General features: G+C 40.3%; 1 protein-coding gene across 4 annotated transcripts in view; it reads left to right on the top strand.

The window, feature by feature from the left end:
- The window catches only part of pard3bb (par-3 family cell polarity regulator beta b), a 313,361-nt gene that overhangs the window by 104,824 nt on the left and 190,119 nt on the right, over window positions 1–18,418 (top strand). For all 4 annotated transcript variants that reach the window (XM_015359593.2, XM_069196274.1, XM_015359591.2 and 1 more), the window contains 3 exons: window positions 4,476–4,567; window positions 14,712–14,795; window positions 17,838–17,963. In XM_015359593.2, the coding sequence (XP_015215079.2) occupies window positions 4,476–4,567; window positions 14,712–14,795; window positions 17,838–17,963 (302 nt within the window). The remainder of the gene's footprint in view (window positions 1–4,475; window positions 4,568–14,711; window positions 14,796–17,837; window positions 17,964–18,418) is intronic.

Below are 18,418 nucleotides of genomic sequence, written 5' to 3'. Positions count from 1 at the left end.
GTTGTAAAGCTTTGTAGCCATAACTTCATTTAAAAAAAATCAACAGAAATGAGTCCAATGTGTCTTTAAAGCAAAAAAAGCGCCTAGACCAAAATAAAAACCTGCCAAAGGTTTTTGAAACGGTTTTCTTTTGAAAATTTAGAAAGTAGTACAACTTTTTTTTCGTAAAGAAGCAGAAAAGTGATTTTGGGGGGAAAACAAAATGTTCCCTTTGCTTAAGTACTTTTTGTCAAACTCTGCTCAAATCCTCTGCTTGTGGATACGAGACGGTTATTATTGGAAGATGGCTTGGAGCTTCAGTGTCCAGAGTAGGGATAAAGGAAGAAATCCTTGACCTCAAAAAGTAGACATAGATCTGGCAAAGACCTGTATGAAGCATATTATTCAATAAATGGGCAAATACTAGCAGTTGTGAAATTTTGTTCTTCATAATTTGCTTTTGTGCCATCTAAGAATATAAATACCATATACAGTGCTGTCCATACGTATTTGGACAGTGACAATATTTGGTTTGGCTCTGTACACCTGCACATTGGATTTGAAACAATGACTATGAGGTCCTAGTGACTTTTAAGTAAGTCACTAAGGATAGTAGCCCAGTCTAAAAGAATTCAGAAATTGATGCATTTTTAATCTTTAATGCCAATAAACCTCAGATTGTCGTAGCATTGTGTTTAATGGCAGTTTGAAATGTCACAATACAGACACGGAACATTAATTGAAGCCTTTTCCCTGACTGCTTTAAATAACCTGATAAATTAGCTCAGGTGGAGCCAGTCTTTTCCCTTGTTCCAGCTTTCCAGCTCTGTGGGTGTTCTAATTACTCTACAGTTTTTGTTCCAAGATCATATGGACGGAGTAGTTTTTTTCTAGTATTAGTTTTAGCATCCTATTTAAGGAAACGAATCACACCATGGTTACATTTTCATTTTCAGTGCATGGTATTAAAAGGGCTTTCTAAAATATTAGCTTAAAATTGATGTGTGGAAGTGGTTTTTATTGCTGCACGTAAGGCGATATGATCGTCGCATAATAGTTCAATGGTGATCAACATTAACCTGCACGTTCTGTCACAATGATGCCAGATTATTAAATGGATGCAGGCAAATCCATAATCGCATTGTAAATCTAATAAATGTCATGTGTTTTTTTTCTAATTGTCGTGTTGTACACAAAGAAAACGGATTTCTTGTAAAAGTTGCTTGAAATTTGTCATCTGCCATAGAGCTCCCATAAGGCAATTCTGGCTGCTTGTAAAGTATAGTTTCACACTTCAGGTGATCTAGGTATAAATAAATATTTTGTCTTCTGCTCAGTTCCCCACAAGTACCAGTTCAGCATGAATGATTTTGTTGTCTTGTAGCTGGGTGCTGCTCATCTTTTCCAGGTCTTTGTTTTGCTTGACTGTTTTTAGTGCTATAGGCTAAATTGCCCTTACATGTGCTCCTCCATGCTCACAGCATCTCCTCCTGCGTTAAGGGTGTGTAGGGTCATTCATTGCAGGTGACAACATTCCCCTTTCAGAAAAACGTTGCTAGTATAACGATCAGATCCTGCAGGGCTTCATGCGAATGGTTTTAACTGACAGATGGGCTTACAGATTGCACTCCATCTGTAATAGGGCCATGAGGTCACACAAAGTACATTAGGGATAGAGCATTTTGGTGACCCTTTGTGTTTGTCTTGTCAAAAAAAAGATTTAATGTAATGCATTACGTGCATACCCCTAGTACAATCCCCCATTCTCTGAAGCATCTCTCCAGTAGTTTTTTATTTCAGCGTCTTAATCCCAGTAGTACTATTATTGCCATATGCAATTAAATGTCACATTTGTCCTGCATAGTTACTCTCTTCTTTTCCTTCTGCATGATACCATTGGGCCTGATACTTTGTAGGTATGGCATCATCTTTCATTTTTATGCTGATGACACGTAGATTTACAAAATGCGTAACACCTAATGTCAAGCAGGCACACTCTGTCTCATGTTACCACTTGGATGATGTTAAAAATGGATGCAATGTAATTTGTGATATTTACTCTGCTTGTTAACTCCGCAAATGTGTGGACCTTAGTTTGATGTCCTGGAGTCAGTCCAGGTACTTAGATCTGGAGTTAATGTGTCTTTTTCTTAATCCAAGCCTTACATATGAAGCTCACCTTCTCTTCAAACGTTGTGAAGATTCCCACTCTGCACTTTGCAGCATGACTTATTTCCCTTCATTTCTCAATGTGGTGCAGATAAGCTAATGTTTTTGTCTTTTCCTGGCTTGATTTGGAAAACAGTGGGGCTTGTTCTTTCCGAATGTGCTCTTTGCAAGTCGCAGCATGTTCAGAACTCAGCTGCTCAGATCTTAACTAAAATATTCATGAGCTTTCAGTTCCTTGCACAGGCTCCCTGTGGATTTACCTTAAAATTCACAGTACTGCTGCTCACCTTTAAGGGCTTGAACAGTGCAGTGCTGTCTACATCAGTGAACTGGTAACTCCCTGTACACATACTGTGTCATTAACACTCTTCGGACTATTATTTCTCTTATTTCACTTCTAGAAAAGCTCTGAACACCAGGAGATTGTGCTTTGGGTTCTGTAATAATTTCCTAACTTACATCAGGCCTTGCAAATTAGTTGACACCTTATAATCCTGTCCTTAAAGTCTTATTTTATGCTTTAAATTCTGGTTAATAATAGTAAATAATGATGTCCTTACACTTATAGAGTGCTTTTCTGGACACCCCACTCAAAGCGCTTTACAGGTAAAGGGAATCCCCTCCACCAGCACCTATGTGTAGCCCCACCTGGCTGACGAAACAGCAGCCAGAGTGCCACACACCAGCTCTCAGTGGGGAGGTCAGCAGAGTGATGAATCCAGCTCAGAGATGGGGATTATTAGGAGACCATGATTGGTAAAGGTTAGACGGAAACTTGGCCAGGAAACCCAAGTAACACCCCTACATTTTACATCTCATCAGCATGGGAGGTGAAGATAAGTCATAGAATGTATGAAAGGTTACCAATAAGAGCTGGCAGTCTTGTTGAAATTCAAGTATCTCATCCAGCTGTTTCTTGAGAGAAACCAGGGTCTTGGCTTCAACAACATGGCTGGACTGTTGGTTCAATACCCCCACAACCTGAATATCATTATTATTATCTGCAGTAGGTGGTTTAGATTGAAGACTACCAGAATAGTATCTGTCCAGAGTGACACTTAACATTTCTTTTTGTGCCTCAGTTGAGAAAGCTAGTCATTTATTTTGTCCCTCCTTTGCCCACAATTGCAGTCTTCAGTGGTTTTCTCTCCAACAGTTAAGATGGTGCCTCCTTCCTTAAGGGAACATGCAGAAGGGAGATTTGGTTGTGCATCAAGAAAGCAACACTTCTATTAAATGTAATGCTTTAAATGTAAAGATTTGCTGCTGTGACACCAGCACAGTAATGCTGAAAATGTTTGCACAGGCATGCAGAGGTTGGGCTAAGTTTGCTCTTTGTTCCCTTGACCTGTTGTCTTCAAGCATTCAGCCGACACAGAGGAAGGGAGACCCAAAGACCAGATTTCCTGGAGTACTGCTCCTCTCAATACGCATTCCATTATGGTCACGATGGGCTTCATTTATTAAAAACATCTATGAAAAACTCAGAAGTCACACAGACTATAACTGGAGTCCACTTGCATATACACAGCACATGCAATCTAATTGCTTTAGCGATCTTATGAAGACTATTTAACCCAACTGAAAATTATTGAGATAACAATAGAAAAAAAAAACTGAGTGGGTTTTCTGTTTGGTAGTGTGTTTCGGCGTTTTGGTTGTCCATAAAGCTTTTAATTTTGTTTGACATGTGTTTATATATCTTGAAGTTACTGTAAATAAATAGATGTTGGATACATTTTTCCATTAAAGATTTATCATCAAGACAGATAATTGAAGTGGATCCAACATAAAGCCAACAGCACAGGAGCAAACAAAACCCTCCTGTATTATAATGCTGTGTAGAAACCCATTAAGACCATCTAGCCTAAACTTTTGTTGATTGTGATGGGGTTGAGTCTAGAAAACTGGATAATTTGTTTTCATGAAACTAGAATTTCATCCTTTATTTGTGATGGAGAGTGGAGGGGACAGTTCTGGTAGAAATGAGAAGAATGCATTGTCAACTCTTGTGACATAAAAGATATGAGAAATGAAAAGCAATAATTAGGCTGTCCAAGTGTTGGTCTCATTATTTTTTGGGGATCTTTTAATTTCATTTTTGATTATGTTTTTTAACTTCACGGCTGACTGCAGCCTCTGCTTGATTCATTAAGACAGCCTAGGCTAGAGATAGCCGGGCCTCCGCGAGTTTAGCTGAATGTGTGTAAACACGCTAATTGGAATAGAATCGTCGCAGAAGGTTATGTTTCTTAAGAGGGTCATTCATAATCAGCATCTCGAAGCGTTGCCTCACAGTAACATAACCGATTTATTTATTCTGACAGGAGACGAACCACGTGGTGTCGGAGAAGGGGAGTTCTGACCTGCTACGCAGAGCAGATGTGCTGGCTACCAAAATGAATCAAATCACACTCAGGTAGGGACTGACACACGGCACTTTTTTTCATCTCTCTTCTCTTTTTTTTATTTACGACCGTGTCTTCCTGATGGAGGTGGCCTCCAACGAGCATTTCAAAACTGTAAATCTTTAGCAAACTCAAAAGGGGGGAGAAAGCTCTGGCATAAATCAGTAGTCTCATTTGCTTTCCCTAATTAGGGTTGTCTGGCTTTGGAAACGGCCTTTCTTTATTTTGTCCTGTGCTCTGGGCAGATTAATGGAGCCTGACGAGTAATGGAAAGGTGGGGTCTAGCAGAATCCAGCACATTCAAGGCTTTGTCAGGTAGGGCTCCACATAGACTGGGAGCACTAGAGCCGTTCTGATGTGCTGAAAGTGTCAGATGTGGACAAGTGACAGAAAGGAGGCCTCATCCTCAACCACTGGGTCAAATGCAGAAGGCGCCAAGAACTTTCATTGCATTTTCTGACATTTTGTCTGCTATGACACTTTAAAAAAAATATTCTAAATGAATGTATGGAACTTCTGTATATGTATTTGTTATTTAGCTGATTGTGATTTTTCAGTGTTACCTGTATAGAGACCTGAATGTAGGATTTGTTTTTCCTTTCTACTTTTTTCTGGCGTAGTCCTAAACTGCTAGTATTGCAGTCGAGGAAGTCTCCAGCCGCTGTTGATCACAGGGAGCACTCAGACTGTAACGCGTCAGTCAGCCTTTGCTGAAAGTGTTGGAATTGCCCTTGAAACCGAGAACAGGAGACATTTCTTTTCGCAAAGGGTAGTGGGAGTATGGAACAAGCTGCCCAGTCACGTGGTTGTGGATACTCTGACTTCCTTCCTGGTTGAGGATCCTTGGATCAATAAGCGACTAACTACAAGATGGGCCAAAAGGCTTTCACTTATTTGTAACCTTTCTTATGTTCTTATTGTTTCACAATTAAATAACATACCCTTCATGTCGTTAAGTGGTCTACTTGGGGAAAGTCACAGCATAGAGGCATAAACCAATTTATAAACCAAATTACTTTGTGTAAGCAGGGAGAATTTTCCTTTTCATTTCAAGTGCAGGTTCTATTTATGAGTCTAGATTAAACTGCCCACAAGAAAGTGCTAAAATGATCCAAATTTGTATTAAATAAGATATTGGATACTGCTTACATTGCAATCTATAAATGTTAAGTAGTTTCTTTCTATAGTTTTTGATTGCACTGGTGTTGTTACAGTAAACTGTTATACCTCCTTTCATTTCGGCCACTTTTATTAAGAGTAATACAGATTTATAGAGAATAATTCTTTATGAAACGCTAGAAAAAAAAACCAAATGCAAGTTATTTTTCAAAAATGTGTGGTTCAGTATAAAAGAAGATCAAATGACAATATACTATTTGCAGAAATCTATATTTTTTTATTGTCATCTCAGTCGCTTAGGAAAGGTTATATGAGTCTGACCTGTGTTTATTACATGGAGTAGTTAAAATACAATTTCATCCCCTAGCAACCCACTGTAACCATGGAGTTCTGTGAAATAAGGCTTTCTTCCGAAAGTGAAAATGTGAGAAAGTGCAGGTGATATAATGGTTACGGCAGAAAGGTAAACGATCCTTGAAATTGCAAATTTCAAGCTGAAACCTTACCTGAAAATGCATCATTTATTAAAAAAAAATCAAAAAGTTTGAAATATTATAAACAAGGATTGCTATAAAGTAACAGAGGTGGTCGAAGCAAAGTCGCATTTAAAGAATTGGGTTGGTGATGTTATGTTTTGGTTGAATATTATTAAAACAGCAATGTGCGGTGCTTCTCTCCCATTTTACAGCCTCTGTTTCACGTATGGCTGAGACGATTGCTCTGAGATAAGTGCCAGCAGTTTTGTTGCATTAATTAAAGCATTGTGATAAATGGCCACGCTCCACTGTCTTCCCATGATTTAATTTTCTACATGAAAATTCCACTGTTCCACATTTACAGTCCTTTAATGGAATTCACTTTTTTTTTTGTTCGACTCAAGATAACCTACTTATCTAAATTGTAGATACGAAAACCTCATGCAGAATCGGTGCGGTACAAAAGGACTTCAGTTTTCCAGGTTCCCATTATGCAGTATTACATGTCTACTGTAGCCAGTGCTCTTCAAGAGCCGAGGTTTATCAAAGCACTTGGCTGAGTGAGGTGTACGGAGAAAAGCAGGCAGCAGTAATGGATGGGAAGCCATCCTGGTTACTGCTAATTATGGGCAAAATGGCAGCAACTACCAGAAAACTTTCTGAATGCTAACCCGAACAATAACAAAGCACTTGAGACGTTTTCACTAGGTCCAGTTAAGAGGCTGTTGTCAACTTCACTAGCTGCAATTCCCAGTGATCTTGTTGGTTTCCTTGTCCTCTTGTCTTGGACACTCGGTCCCATTTTGGTCCTCCAGTTACTTCAATTTAAACGGTCTGTTGTTTGAGCCCTTGCCCTGGAAAGATGTCTGAAGCTGATCAAGGCTGACATGCGTCAGTGTTGGAACAAGAGACTTACCTGGTTGTCTTGGTAGACCAGTAGGTGACATTCTTCCCACTGGGCCAGAACTGCCAAACCAGTGCCTGGCTATGGTGATTGGGGGCACTGTGTAACAAGAGGCATTTCTCTTAGGACTTTGATGTAACATCACATGAGGACACACCATAGCACTCTTCATAAGAACAGGGTTATTAAAGCCAGTGTCCTGGCTGAATTCCCCTTTTGATTTGCATGGTCTAGCCCATTTACAGTTCCTCCTCTTCAGCTGGTGAGGGGTTTTTCTCCTTTCACCTCATCTGCTACGTAGTGGGACTGCTGGAACTTAACGTCGGTCACATGGCCTCCAGGTGAGTAATGTGATCAATTTAACATGTCATCCAAAGTCGGCACCTTCTGCAAACCAGTGTCGCCAGTCACATATGTAAGGCACTGCCGACGGCCCAGGCAAAGTTTATATTTGATTACCCATTGGCAGGGTGTTACTTTGTCATTTTGGAGTACTTTTCACTACTAGGTGCAAACTCTGTTATAATATTCTGACTCAAGTATATTTATCATAATTTCTGTGTGAGTAATATTTTTGTAATATTAAATATCAAGTAATATTCTTGACGCACGCTACATGTCTACTACTATGTATGGAGCAAACTACATTTGGCTTCCTCTCATTCTAGTCCCTATTATTGAACTTGTAATATTTCTGAAATGCCAAAAATAGCTTAATGTGTATGTATATACACAGTATGTAGATTAAAGCTTAGATATTTATACCAGATATTTAATGGTGTTTTTGTTTTTTGCGACAATGCATGAAAACCAATTTAGAATATAGTCCTGACTTTTAGGAGACTTTTCTAGAAACTTTTAACTTTCTAAAAGGGGATCTTTCCTAGTTGTTTTAAAAATTAAAGCCTTCTGTAAAGAATCACAAGTACCACCATGGCCTTTCTTACAAAATGATCTGAAAGAATTGTTGTAACTCTTGATATGGCCCTCTCTTCTGTTTGATTTTCGGCATTTTTTGTGTCAGCGCAAGAAGTATTTTTATCTAGATCATCAAATGTTGAGTTACACCAGCTGCACCTAAATATGGCCTCTCGGCATCTCTCATTATGGGAAAAAAATGCTTGCTGTTAATCGGCTGGGTGCTGTACTGAAAACTTGGAAGATTCCACAGTGCACATGTAATGTCTGCAGCCTATAATTAGTCCTGAAGAGAGGCGGCAAGGGTGATGCTGTTTCTGCTCAGTGAACTGGAGAGAAGCCGGTGCAGTGAGGTCTACCTGACCTCAAAAACCAGTTCGGTCTTTGTGCTGCACTGGGTTGGACTCCATGCAGTGCGAGGCAGATTCCAGATGGTGGGATTATTATAGATGAACTACTGGCATGTTCTTGTGTCTGCTTGCATGGTGTGGCCGGCTCCTTTCCCTAGTCTCTTAGCATTCATTCACCCCGGTTCCATTCACTGAGGAGTGCGAGATAACCGGTCTCTATCAAGCATCAAAGCCCTGTGTGTGAGCTTGATGACTGGTGTAAGGGAGCTTCAGGTCTGCCAAAGCAGCAAAGCTCACTTTTCATCTAATCTCTGCTGCATTGAAGCCCTCTCTTCCGTACAGCTGAGCAGCTGATCCGTTCTGCTCCAGGTAATCCTGCCTAAATGGGTCTAATGATTGGCCTTCTCTGGCTCCCAGCTGGGCGCCTCACCTCCACCATCTTTTAGAAGAGCTGACTCTCACAGATCTGTGTCGGCACCCAGTGGTTTTAATCCCTGCTTTATTTACAGTGTCCCCGCCTTAAACGGTATTTACCATTGTTATTCAGATTGGAAATACCACCATTATCGCAGCTGGGGATTGTGCACGTCTTGTCTTTGGCTTAATTCATTTCAGGTTGTGTTTGTAATTTATTTTTTTTTAAATCGCCTCATTTTTTCATTCATCACAGCCCAGCATGGGGGGTTAGATTGACATTAGTCACCATTGAAGGAAGTCGTTTTATTTCCACCTCGGCGGTTTTTGCATTCATTTCCAGTGAATAAAAATCTTCTAGAATAAAACTTTCTACCCCGTCCTTTCATCGGTGACAACAGTAGTTATTCCCAGATGAATTCTGGCATCAGCTGCCGGCTGTATTTGAATGGGTCTTCCGAAGTTTTGAATACGCTGGAGATTGAAAGGTAAATTGAAAATGTAAGGTTCAGATACATATTTTACTGGCAATTTATTCAGTTTTATTCAGGACCTCATGCATATATCGAGTGGTAAAATGCTACTGAGAATAGAGAGCTCGTGTTTGAATAAGAAAGTGAGATTTGTAGAGTCATATCCTGTATGTAATAGTGAAACAGGTTTTATAGGAAATGTCTGGTTGATTTCCATTCTGTAGAATAATAGTGATAAATGGTCAGGAAAAGAACATATGGAATATGCATTTTTTTTCCTGGAGCTTTAGATTATAGACTAAGCTATGTAACTTAAAGTATAGCATACCTGACGTATTGAAATGTCTGAGAAAGATGCTGCTAGTGGTTTGGACAGCACAGAGGAATTCTTTTCCTGTTTGTTTGTTTTTTCCTGGAAGAAAAGAAAACTGTAGTATTTCTGACCAGTGCTAGGAGAAGAAGCCACACATTAGAAAGTGACATCATCATCTGATGTCAATGGAAAATGAGGCCAAAGGAAACCAACAGCAACATGGCTTATATGGCTTATGATCAAAGTTGCCGATGACTGTAGCCCTACGGCCAGCTGAAGATAGAAACAACAGGATGTGCATCATCCTTACTGAGAACATTAAACTAAGTGTTCGTGCCCAAGACTGACTTCAAGTCATAATGTGCACTGACAAAGACCCCATGTACATTATTATTATCAGTAATTTTATACAGCACCTTTAAAAGTGGCATCTCAAAGCACTTTTCATAAAACAATACACAGTGAGGAGAGATAGCAGAGCAGGAATACAGTAGGAAAGCACAGGGGGCAGACACAGTACCAGTTCAATTAAAGCCCATCTAAAGAAGAAGAAGATTCTGAGTCTAGATCTGAAAGAGCTTGGGGAAGGTGACTCTCTGATATCCCTTAGGGCTAGAATTCCCAAGCTTTGGAGCGTAGCAGGAGAAGATCTTGTAAACGGGCTTGGGGGGATAGAGGGGAGACCAGAATAAGATCAGCGAAGGTTGCAAAGTGGGGAGTAGGATAAGTAGGTCAGAGAGGTACCGAGATCCCAAACCAGAGCGTTATAAGAATGAACATAGGTTTTGTGTCAACTTCAAAATCCTCGTCATATCATTATCAATCCATAATTTAGGAATCATTCAGTGTGGTGCTGAATGATTCCCAAATGGGGGGTTTACCAACTGTTGGCAAGATAGTGTGATTGGCCAGAGGGCAGTTAGCCATATCCGATCAACTAGCTACTGACGATCCTAACACGGATTTGAATGGTCTGATCACGGATTTGTTTTTGGAAAGCATCTGATGTTGAGGCGTTTGGCGCTCTTCTCAATTTTTCCTTCCAAAGTGTAGGACAACGATCTAAACTTTGATAGGTGATCTAGATATTACTAAATTGCTATATATTGTGAAGATGTTTTCACCATCAGATGAATATCCAGTCTAAGAACCTTTCATGTAAGCTGACAGATCTGTCTGTTTACTTTTTTTCAGTACTTCAGTTTTAATATGACCAAGTGCCCCTGGTGTCAAAGTTTACAAGCTCTTCAAGTCTCTCATGTTTAATACAACTTTTGCCTTATCTTAATGGATTGCTCTGACACTGTGAATTAAGGAAATTGGACTGAATGAGGGCAGAAGACAAAGTGTAGGTCTACTGCAGGCAAATGCGTAGAGTGGTGGTGTACTGAAAAACTAGTATTGTTTAAAAAAAAACATTGAGCATCTTTCTAGTTATAAACCACTTGTTTCTAAAGTTTTTGTTTATTTAAATCATGATGGAGCTGCCTTACAACATTTAACATCGAGGTAATTTTACAGAGAGCAAAGCTATTTTAAATGCAGTCCATCTGACCAACAGAAAAACAGAAATTGGGGGAAAAATGTTGAACTGTTTTGTGCTACAGCAAAACACGTGACTCTTTTTAGAAAATGATTCAGTGCTAAGTAGGGCCATTCTTATTAGTGTTAGAAATAGGAGTGTCAGGAGTTTATTAGAGCACATCATATATTTAAACAGTGCTCACTATAATGTTCATTAAAGGGCTTTGATATATTTTAGACTGGGTGGAATGCTTGAAACGACTTCTTTCAGCACAGGAAAGCTGATGAAGTAGGTCTGATTAAGACGGTGATTTTTTCAAATGCGTTATTAATTTGACCGACAGTATCCTTTTTCCCCCGCTTTTGCGGGAAGATCATTTAACGTGAGGTATGTAGCTTTACGATTGTGACATCATTGCCTGTCACGAGGGCGGTAATATTTCATGGAAAGGGAGAAGAACATTTCATTACTATTATTTCAGGGTCAGAGGAGCATAATGCTTGAGTTGGCATAAACTGCCCACTTACGGCAATGACCTCGCTATGCCCTCACATGCATATTATATCACGAACATTTGGGCCAGGTTGTCAGTGGGTTTTGTGCTCCTTGAGGTGTCGGGCAGCATGAAAAATTGCCCGAAGAAATGCAATATACGTTCAAAGTCGTTTGGCTAACTTGTGAAGGTTGACACGTTCATTGTGCTAGATTGTGGGGCTGTGTTCAGTGACAGCCACAAGATGTCCATGAAACACTTCGACTGATGTTCTTTTTAAAGCGGTGTCTCTCGATGGCCCAGGGCTTATATATCTGCTGCTGTCTGTATCTTGTGCTCTTTCTGCACAGTGTCCCAGTGCAGAGTCAATGGACATACCCTCCGGATTCATCTTGTCCCTGTTGTCGCTTATTCAAAAAAAATGCAATGGGATGTTTGTAGGTGCAAACACGCAAAAGACAACTTGTAGTAAGTTGAAGTTTGTCCCCATAATAATTGAATAGGCTACTTTTCTCTGAAAAGTTTTGATAATGTTATGCGTCTGCAACTGACAGCATTTTGCATTCCAGTTAGGTACAGTAGGCAAGATCTTGAGTTTCACAAGCCTGCTTTGGAGATTTTATTAGAGGGAGGGGCTGTAAGCCCTCGAGTTTGCAACACGAGGGGGCTGGGGGAGTAAGGGTTAGCCACCCTTGAATCCTGTGGTTCGAAATTAAATGAAATTAAAGTGGATGGGAAGCTAATTGGAGGCTCCAAAGGCCCTGAGGTAATTTAACCATTTCCAGGAAGAAGCAGTGACATGTGAGGCAAGAGCAGTTGTGGGGAAAAAAAAAATCATAAACAGGCCTGATTCTCAGTCAAGCGCTTCTCTATATCTGTGTCGAAGGCTTAATTTTAACCAGATAAGTCAAATGAGAACAGTCTTATACCGTATCAGCGAGGAGAGTGCCCATGTATATAACTGTGTGTGCTGGGGCATTCCGAGTGACTGCTCAAGGGGTAAAACAGCATCTTTCCACCTCTGGGATTTTGAATCAAACCCCAAAGCATAGTGCCTGAACCACTGCTCCACACTGCTGCAAACTTTTGCAGTTTAAGCATAGTAATAAGTATAACCACATGCAATATATTAGTCTCTGGTGATTTGTTTAGTAACTAGAAACCAGTTTGGTTTCTCTCTTGGTCTGTTAGTGTGCAACAAACTCCCAATTAAAGCTCAGATCTTTAGCGATGAACATTGTCTGCCCAGGCAGATGTCTTTGACTCAGGACTCTGGCTATTGGGATACTGTAGGTGGCCTGGCACCAGCCTGATTGATTCTGTTGTGTTTGCGCAGCCCAGGTCTTGTCGAGAGCAGCGCATGGATAGAAATGCAGTCTGTGCTTACTCTCTCATGCCTGCTCCCTCGTTTGCCACCCCTCCCCTTTTATTTAGTGCCGTTCATCTTTAAATTGTTATGGCTGGGTTGCTTTTCATTCCAGTTGAATCCCTATTAATGTGGCCTACCTGAGATAAACAGAAAATTATTCTAAAGCGAAGTGCGTGGGGGGTATTCATCAAATTAATGCATGTGGTATTCATTAGGCGCTCCTAATTAATTCTCCCCTGCCCTTTCCTACTTCACACAGTGCTGGGGCTTTGATATCTTTTTTTGGGCTTGCTTTGATTAATTGAAACTTCTCGTTTGTTGATGAAGCACTTCAGGGGGACTCAGTGTGCGTGTTTACCTGAGCCGGCTTGCTTGTTTTGCCGTGTATATCGCTCTGCATTTTTTTTTCCTTTCCTCCATCAACTTCGCCCCCGCCCAAGTGAAATCCTCTCTGCACAAACTCCGGCACCGCTTCCTCCCTTATCGCGATACCGGTTACGTTAGCGGGAACAATCATGTTACTTCTGCTGGCAGTCGTTCGCGATGAGCCCATCTCGAGACGCTTTCCCCAATCGACGTAGAGGTTGTTAAGGCAATTAAGCCGCTGTTATGATTTTTTTAAAAAGAGAGTAAGAAGGAGGGGTAGGGGCGAAAGTGGGGGCAGCGTAAGATTAATGAGAATGGAATGCACGTGTGTTCAGGCCGATAAACTCAATAAGTCAGGCTCAAAAGAGAATTGTCTCTGGAAGTCTGTAGTGAAAAAGGGTATAGGAAACAACGTTTGGGAGAGCTAGGGAAAGCTCCCTTTCCTCGCCATCTGTCCCACTGACAAATGGTGAAGGAATAAATTAAACTGCCAATCCAGCAGCACTGCAAGGCCACCTTTTAGTTTCCCCAGTTTGTTTATGCGTCACCTGGTGTCTGGTGGATTTTGTATGCCTTGCATTTTTTATTCATCAACGTAGAATTCCCCGTATATATGTTTACCTCTTTGTTTGGACTCTGCTCCTCTTCCAACCCTATTCTCCAGAGTTAATCTTGAGTTTAACCTAGATCAAAGGTATCCAAAAAAGGATACCCTTTTGATCCCTGTAAAAGACCTGTTGTTCTATACTTTTTGAGCTCCGCAGTGTCTCGCAGTTAGACTGGAGGAGTGATGTTGCAACGATGAAGGCTCATAGGTGCCCAGTCCAGTCTCCAGAGTTATAATGTAACTGTAACAGGCCCACAAGCATGTATGAAGTGAGCCTTAATATTTTTCACTTGTGGTCTTGGTGTAGCAGCTGAATTAGGGTTGACATATGTGCTCATCTCTGACCAGATGTTTGAAAGCAAAGATTCAAAGAAAAAGAAGGAAGACTACCTATCCTAACTGGAATTGGGTTAAGTCCTCTGCAGAGGCTAAGTATTGTATAGCAGGTGAAAGACAGCTGGAGACAGTTCATTTGTGCTTGAATAAACCCACACTGTCTGAATTTAAGATTTTTGATTATAGATGGTTCCTACTCCCTGATCATGCCACGTAACTATTTTTTAATTTTAACCTACCTCTTCCCAATTAAAGATTTGGTTTATCCTGTTATGCTTATGCCAGAAATGTTAAAAGGCTAGACAGTGAGGCCAATATCATGGAAACAATTTAGAGCCGAGGGGAAAAACTAATCATGTGTTTAAGGTGTGACTCTCCTAGACCACAGTGCTGCGCTGCTTGGAAAAAATATCATAGATGACGAGTTTGAAAAGGCAGTTCAAGCCTTTTTCATTATGAATCCTCTTCTTGTGTTTTGCATCCCTGCTGCAGCCTGACGAGGACAGTAGAGATCTCTGGAGACGACGGACCCCTGGGGATTCATGTGGTGCCCTACTGTTCCTCTCTCAGCGGACGGTGAGTGAAGAGCAGCCTTCATTTTGCTATACTTGTGAGCTGTCGCTCTGAGGTATGCTCTGAGAGTCTTTTAAGAATGCAGAATTGTACACATGCTTAGTAGTGTGCCTCTAGAATATACACTGTCTCCTGCATGTTACTGCATCATTTTGGACACACGGTAGGCTTATAAAACCCGAAATAGTCGTTTTTTACTACTTTTAAAACAAAATTGTTTTTTTAAAAAAAGATGATGATCCATGTCAATTGTGTTTTTTTTTAAAGCAGAGAAAAATCTGGAAATTGCTCCTGCACCCCAAACCAGTCTCCATAACTCTCAACATCTTGCCATTAACCTGACTGCTAAAAGCAGCAAGCGAACTTTAAAGGAGCCAGAGCGTGCGTTTTTTGGATTGGAACGTTTCACGTGTGTGGTCCTCTAGAGGAAAGAAAAAAAAATAGTCGACTGGAAAATGAGTCTCGGAGATTATGGGAGAGCTCGTCCCATGTGTACACACATTGACTCCAATATCTGTTTAAACAGGGCCTGAGAGCCAATGTAGAAATGCTAATTACTAAAGCATGAAAGTGCTGCAGAAGACATGATCGTAGTTAGTATTGAACAATATATATTAAGCCGTTGGGAGTGCAGATGGCTCTGGGTTTAAGCTTTCTCTTTAAAAGCTAATGGTCCTGATTTTACTAGTTGTGTTTTCTGATGATCCACCCCATTAGAATGTGTTTACTTTGGTAACCACCAAAGGGCAGGCCGGGCTGTGACAACACCTCATGGAAACCTCATTTAATTGTTATGGTAAGGAAAATGAGAGGTTAAATGTTAAGGACAGGGGTAGAGGGCACTTTCACAGGAAGCAGGACGAGCCACCCCCCGCCAAAAATGTCAGAGTTCCTGTTTGTGTTGTCAAAAAACAAGGCTGTAAAAGTTGGTTCGTGATTGATGACTTCTCTTTATCTACCTGCGTTTTTCTATTGCAATGCCACCGCAACTGGAGCGGCCTATCTTTCCTCGCAATATGGTCCGGACTTTGACCAACTGGAAAAACTTGCTTCACATTTCAGCTACATAGAATGGACTTTCCATTTGTAGAGATGGAAAGATGTTTTTTTTCCGCTTGGTCAAAGCCAATGAGCAATAAAAGTGTTTTCTGCTTTGAAAATATCGAAATGTGTCTCCCTCGAATTCTGTCCTGGATGACACAAAGGAGTAAAAGATGAAGGAGTGTCTCTGGAGCCAGAAAACCCGACCTCTTCTCTGAAGGCCTGAAAGCATTTTGCCAAAAGTCATGTAGTTTTGGTGATAGCCCTCAGGGGCTACTCCATCTGGTGCCTTTGGATCCACTTCTCCTTGGAATATAATCCAACCCCAGCTGAGTGGAGCGCTCAATAGAGTGCAGCTAATTAAAGTTCATTGACTGGAGCTCCAGTGGTCTTTGTCAATATTGCTGTTTACAAATGTTATGGTCTGCAGTCCACAACAAAGCATCTTTCACGAGGAGCTTGGGTGCAATTATCTGAATGCGGGCTAATGACCAGCTGAAAGAGTACTTTCGTAGGCCTGTAAAAATCACAACTCCAGCACCTAATTACATTAATCATTGTTTTTTTTTCAGTTGATTCTGTTAATGCTAAAGGAACAAGGGTTTCCCTGGCAGCCTTATCAGCCTAATGACTTGTCCACGCTGCTGATAAGGAAGTTGTTTCACTTTGGAACCAAACAGCAGTTGGTTTTGAGCTGGGTTCAATGCAGAGCTTGCCTTTGAGCTGTAAGACTATTAGCAGGATGCTATTTCTGATGGACTTTTGTTCCTTCCTCTCTGGTTGCTCAGAGGAGCAATGAGGAACTCTAAGCCACAGAGATGGTGTTTCTTTGACATATATTGCTAGAACTCAGTTTCAGTGTGTTAACCTGAAGTAATTTAAAATAAAAACAAATTTTCTTCACACATCTGTATAAAATACTGCTTTAATAAGCTCAGTGCTTTTATATCAGTTCAGTCAATCTACATAATAAAATAAGTCTTGGAATTTTCACTTTTTCTTCAAAAAAGTAACAAATGCCATTTGCAGTGAATTTTACATGGCGGCCTACAGTAACAAAAACACACAGTGCAGGTAATAAAACAAGACCTGCAACAGTAGGGTGGCCTGGTATGTAGTTTTCACTATATACTCCATAATTAACTTGTTTTAGATGTCTATGTGGGTGGTACACTACTGTAAGACACCTCCCTGAGCCTGCGTACTGTGGGTATAAACTGAGCAAATTAGTCACTTCTGGTAGCTGTCAAAGAGCTGTGGCATTTTTTCTTAGCCACCACAGTGCGGTTTACAATCTCCAAACTGCTGTTTCAGAGAGAACAAAGAGACATTGACAAATAACCGTCGCAAATATTTTAAATCTTCTTCACACAATCCATTGTGCAAATAAATGGCTAGAATTATTTTCTTTTAGATTGTCATGGGGATGTCTGATATGGTTGACCGGTTAACACTGCCAGTTCTGGGAAAAGTATATTGAAGTTGATATTTAATTTTGTAACTCATTTATATGAAGTCTTATGCAATAATGTTTAAAACAGAATAGTCAGTTTCTGAATGTTTTCGTAGAACAACACTAAAAAAAATTAAACGTTTCTTCCTATCCAGTCAGTGGTAATTTTTTTAACGGTAAGAATTCACCATCTTTGACTATGAATTAATTTCTTTGTGTATTTACCTTCATTACTTTTTCTGGCTTTGCTAGTCTTGCACTAGATGCTCCTTATCCTGTTGTAATGTGTATTACACCGAATATCTCAATTTAATTTGTGAATATTTCATACAGCACAAATTCTGAATCATTTTCAGATCTCCATCCTTAACTGTACATCTTATTTTTCACTGCTTCCGTTTCTAGTTTTTCTGTCTAAGACTTTAATGGGCTGTACCTCTTCCTTTTCTTTTAAAGAAGAAAATTACCACAATTTTGATCAACACAGCCCAGAAATGGTCTTTTGATTCCCCTAGTCTTATTTTTGTTTGTTTGTTTTGCTCTGTTCAAAGGACTCTGGGCCTGTACATCCGTGGTGTGGAAGAAAACAGTCGGTCGAAAAGGGAGGGCATATTTCACGAGGATGAATGCATTGTTAAAATCAATGATATTGAATTAATGGACAAATCCTTCTCTCAGTAAGTACATGTTCCTTTGATATCAGACCGAACGCATTGTGTGGCTGTCAGTCATTTGCTGCCCTTTTTTGTAGCTCTTTCAAAGCCCCGCTTTTTTTTTTTTTGCAGTATCAGAGTGCTGTATCTTTTTGTACAAACAAAGGCCATTTTCCGAGACTATTGTTGGAGAGAATAGCTCTGTTTAACATTACCAATACTGGACGGACTTCAAAAGGAAAGGAGCTTCAGCCATTAGTCTGGAGCCTTTTGTGAATGCATATTCCTTTTCTTCCTTTATGCCCATTGAACAGCAGCCATTAAGTCTGCAGTGCAGAAAAATAGGAATTCCTAATGCTGGCCATGCAACGCAAGCTTCTGAATATGATCAAAATATTGATAAAAAGTGGTCCTCGTTATGTTTCCCTCTGAGTGGGGCTCTGGCAATCTCAACTAATTCTTCACAGAGTTTGCTTGCG

This window comes from Lepisosteus oculatus, chromosome 12 (assembly GCF_040954835.1).
Source record: "Lepisosteus oculatus isolate fLepOcu1 chromosome 12, fLepOcu1.hap2, whole genome shotgun sequence".
NCBI lineage: Eukaryota > Metazoa > Chordata > Actinopteri > Semionotiformes > Lepisosteidae > Lepisosteus > Lepisosteus oculatus.
The sequence above is the reverse complement of the archived record's forward strand: the minus strand, read 5'-3'. Positions and strand labels throughout refer to the sequence as shown.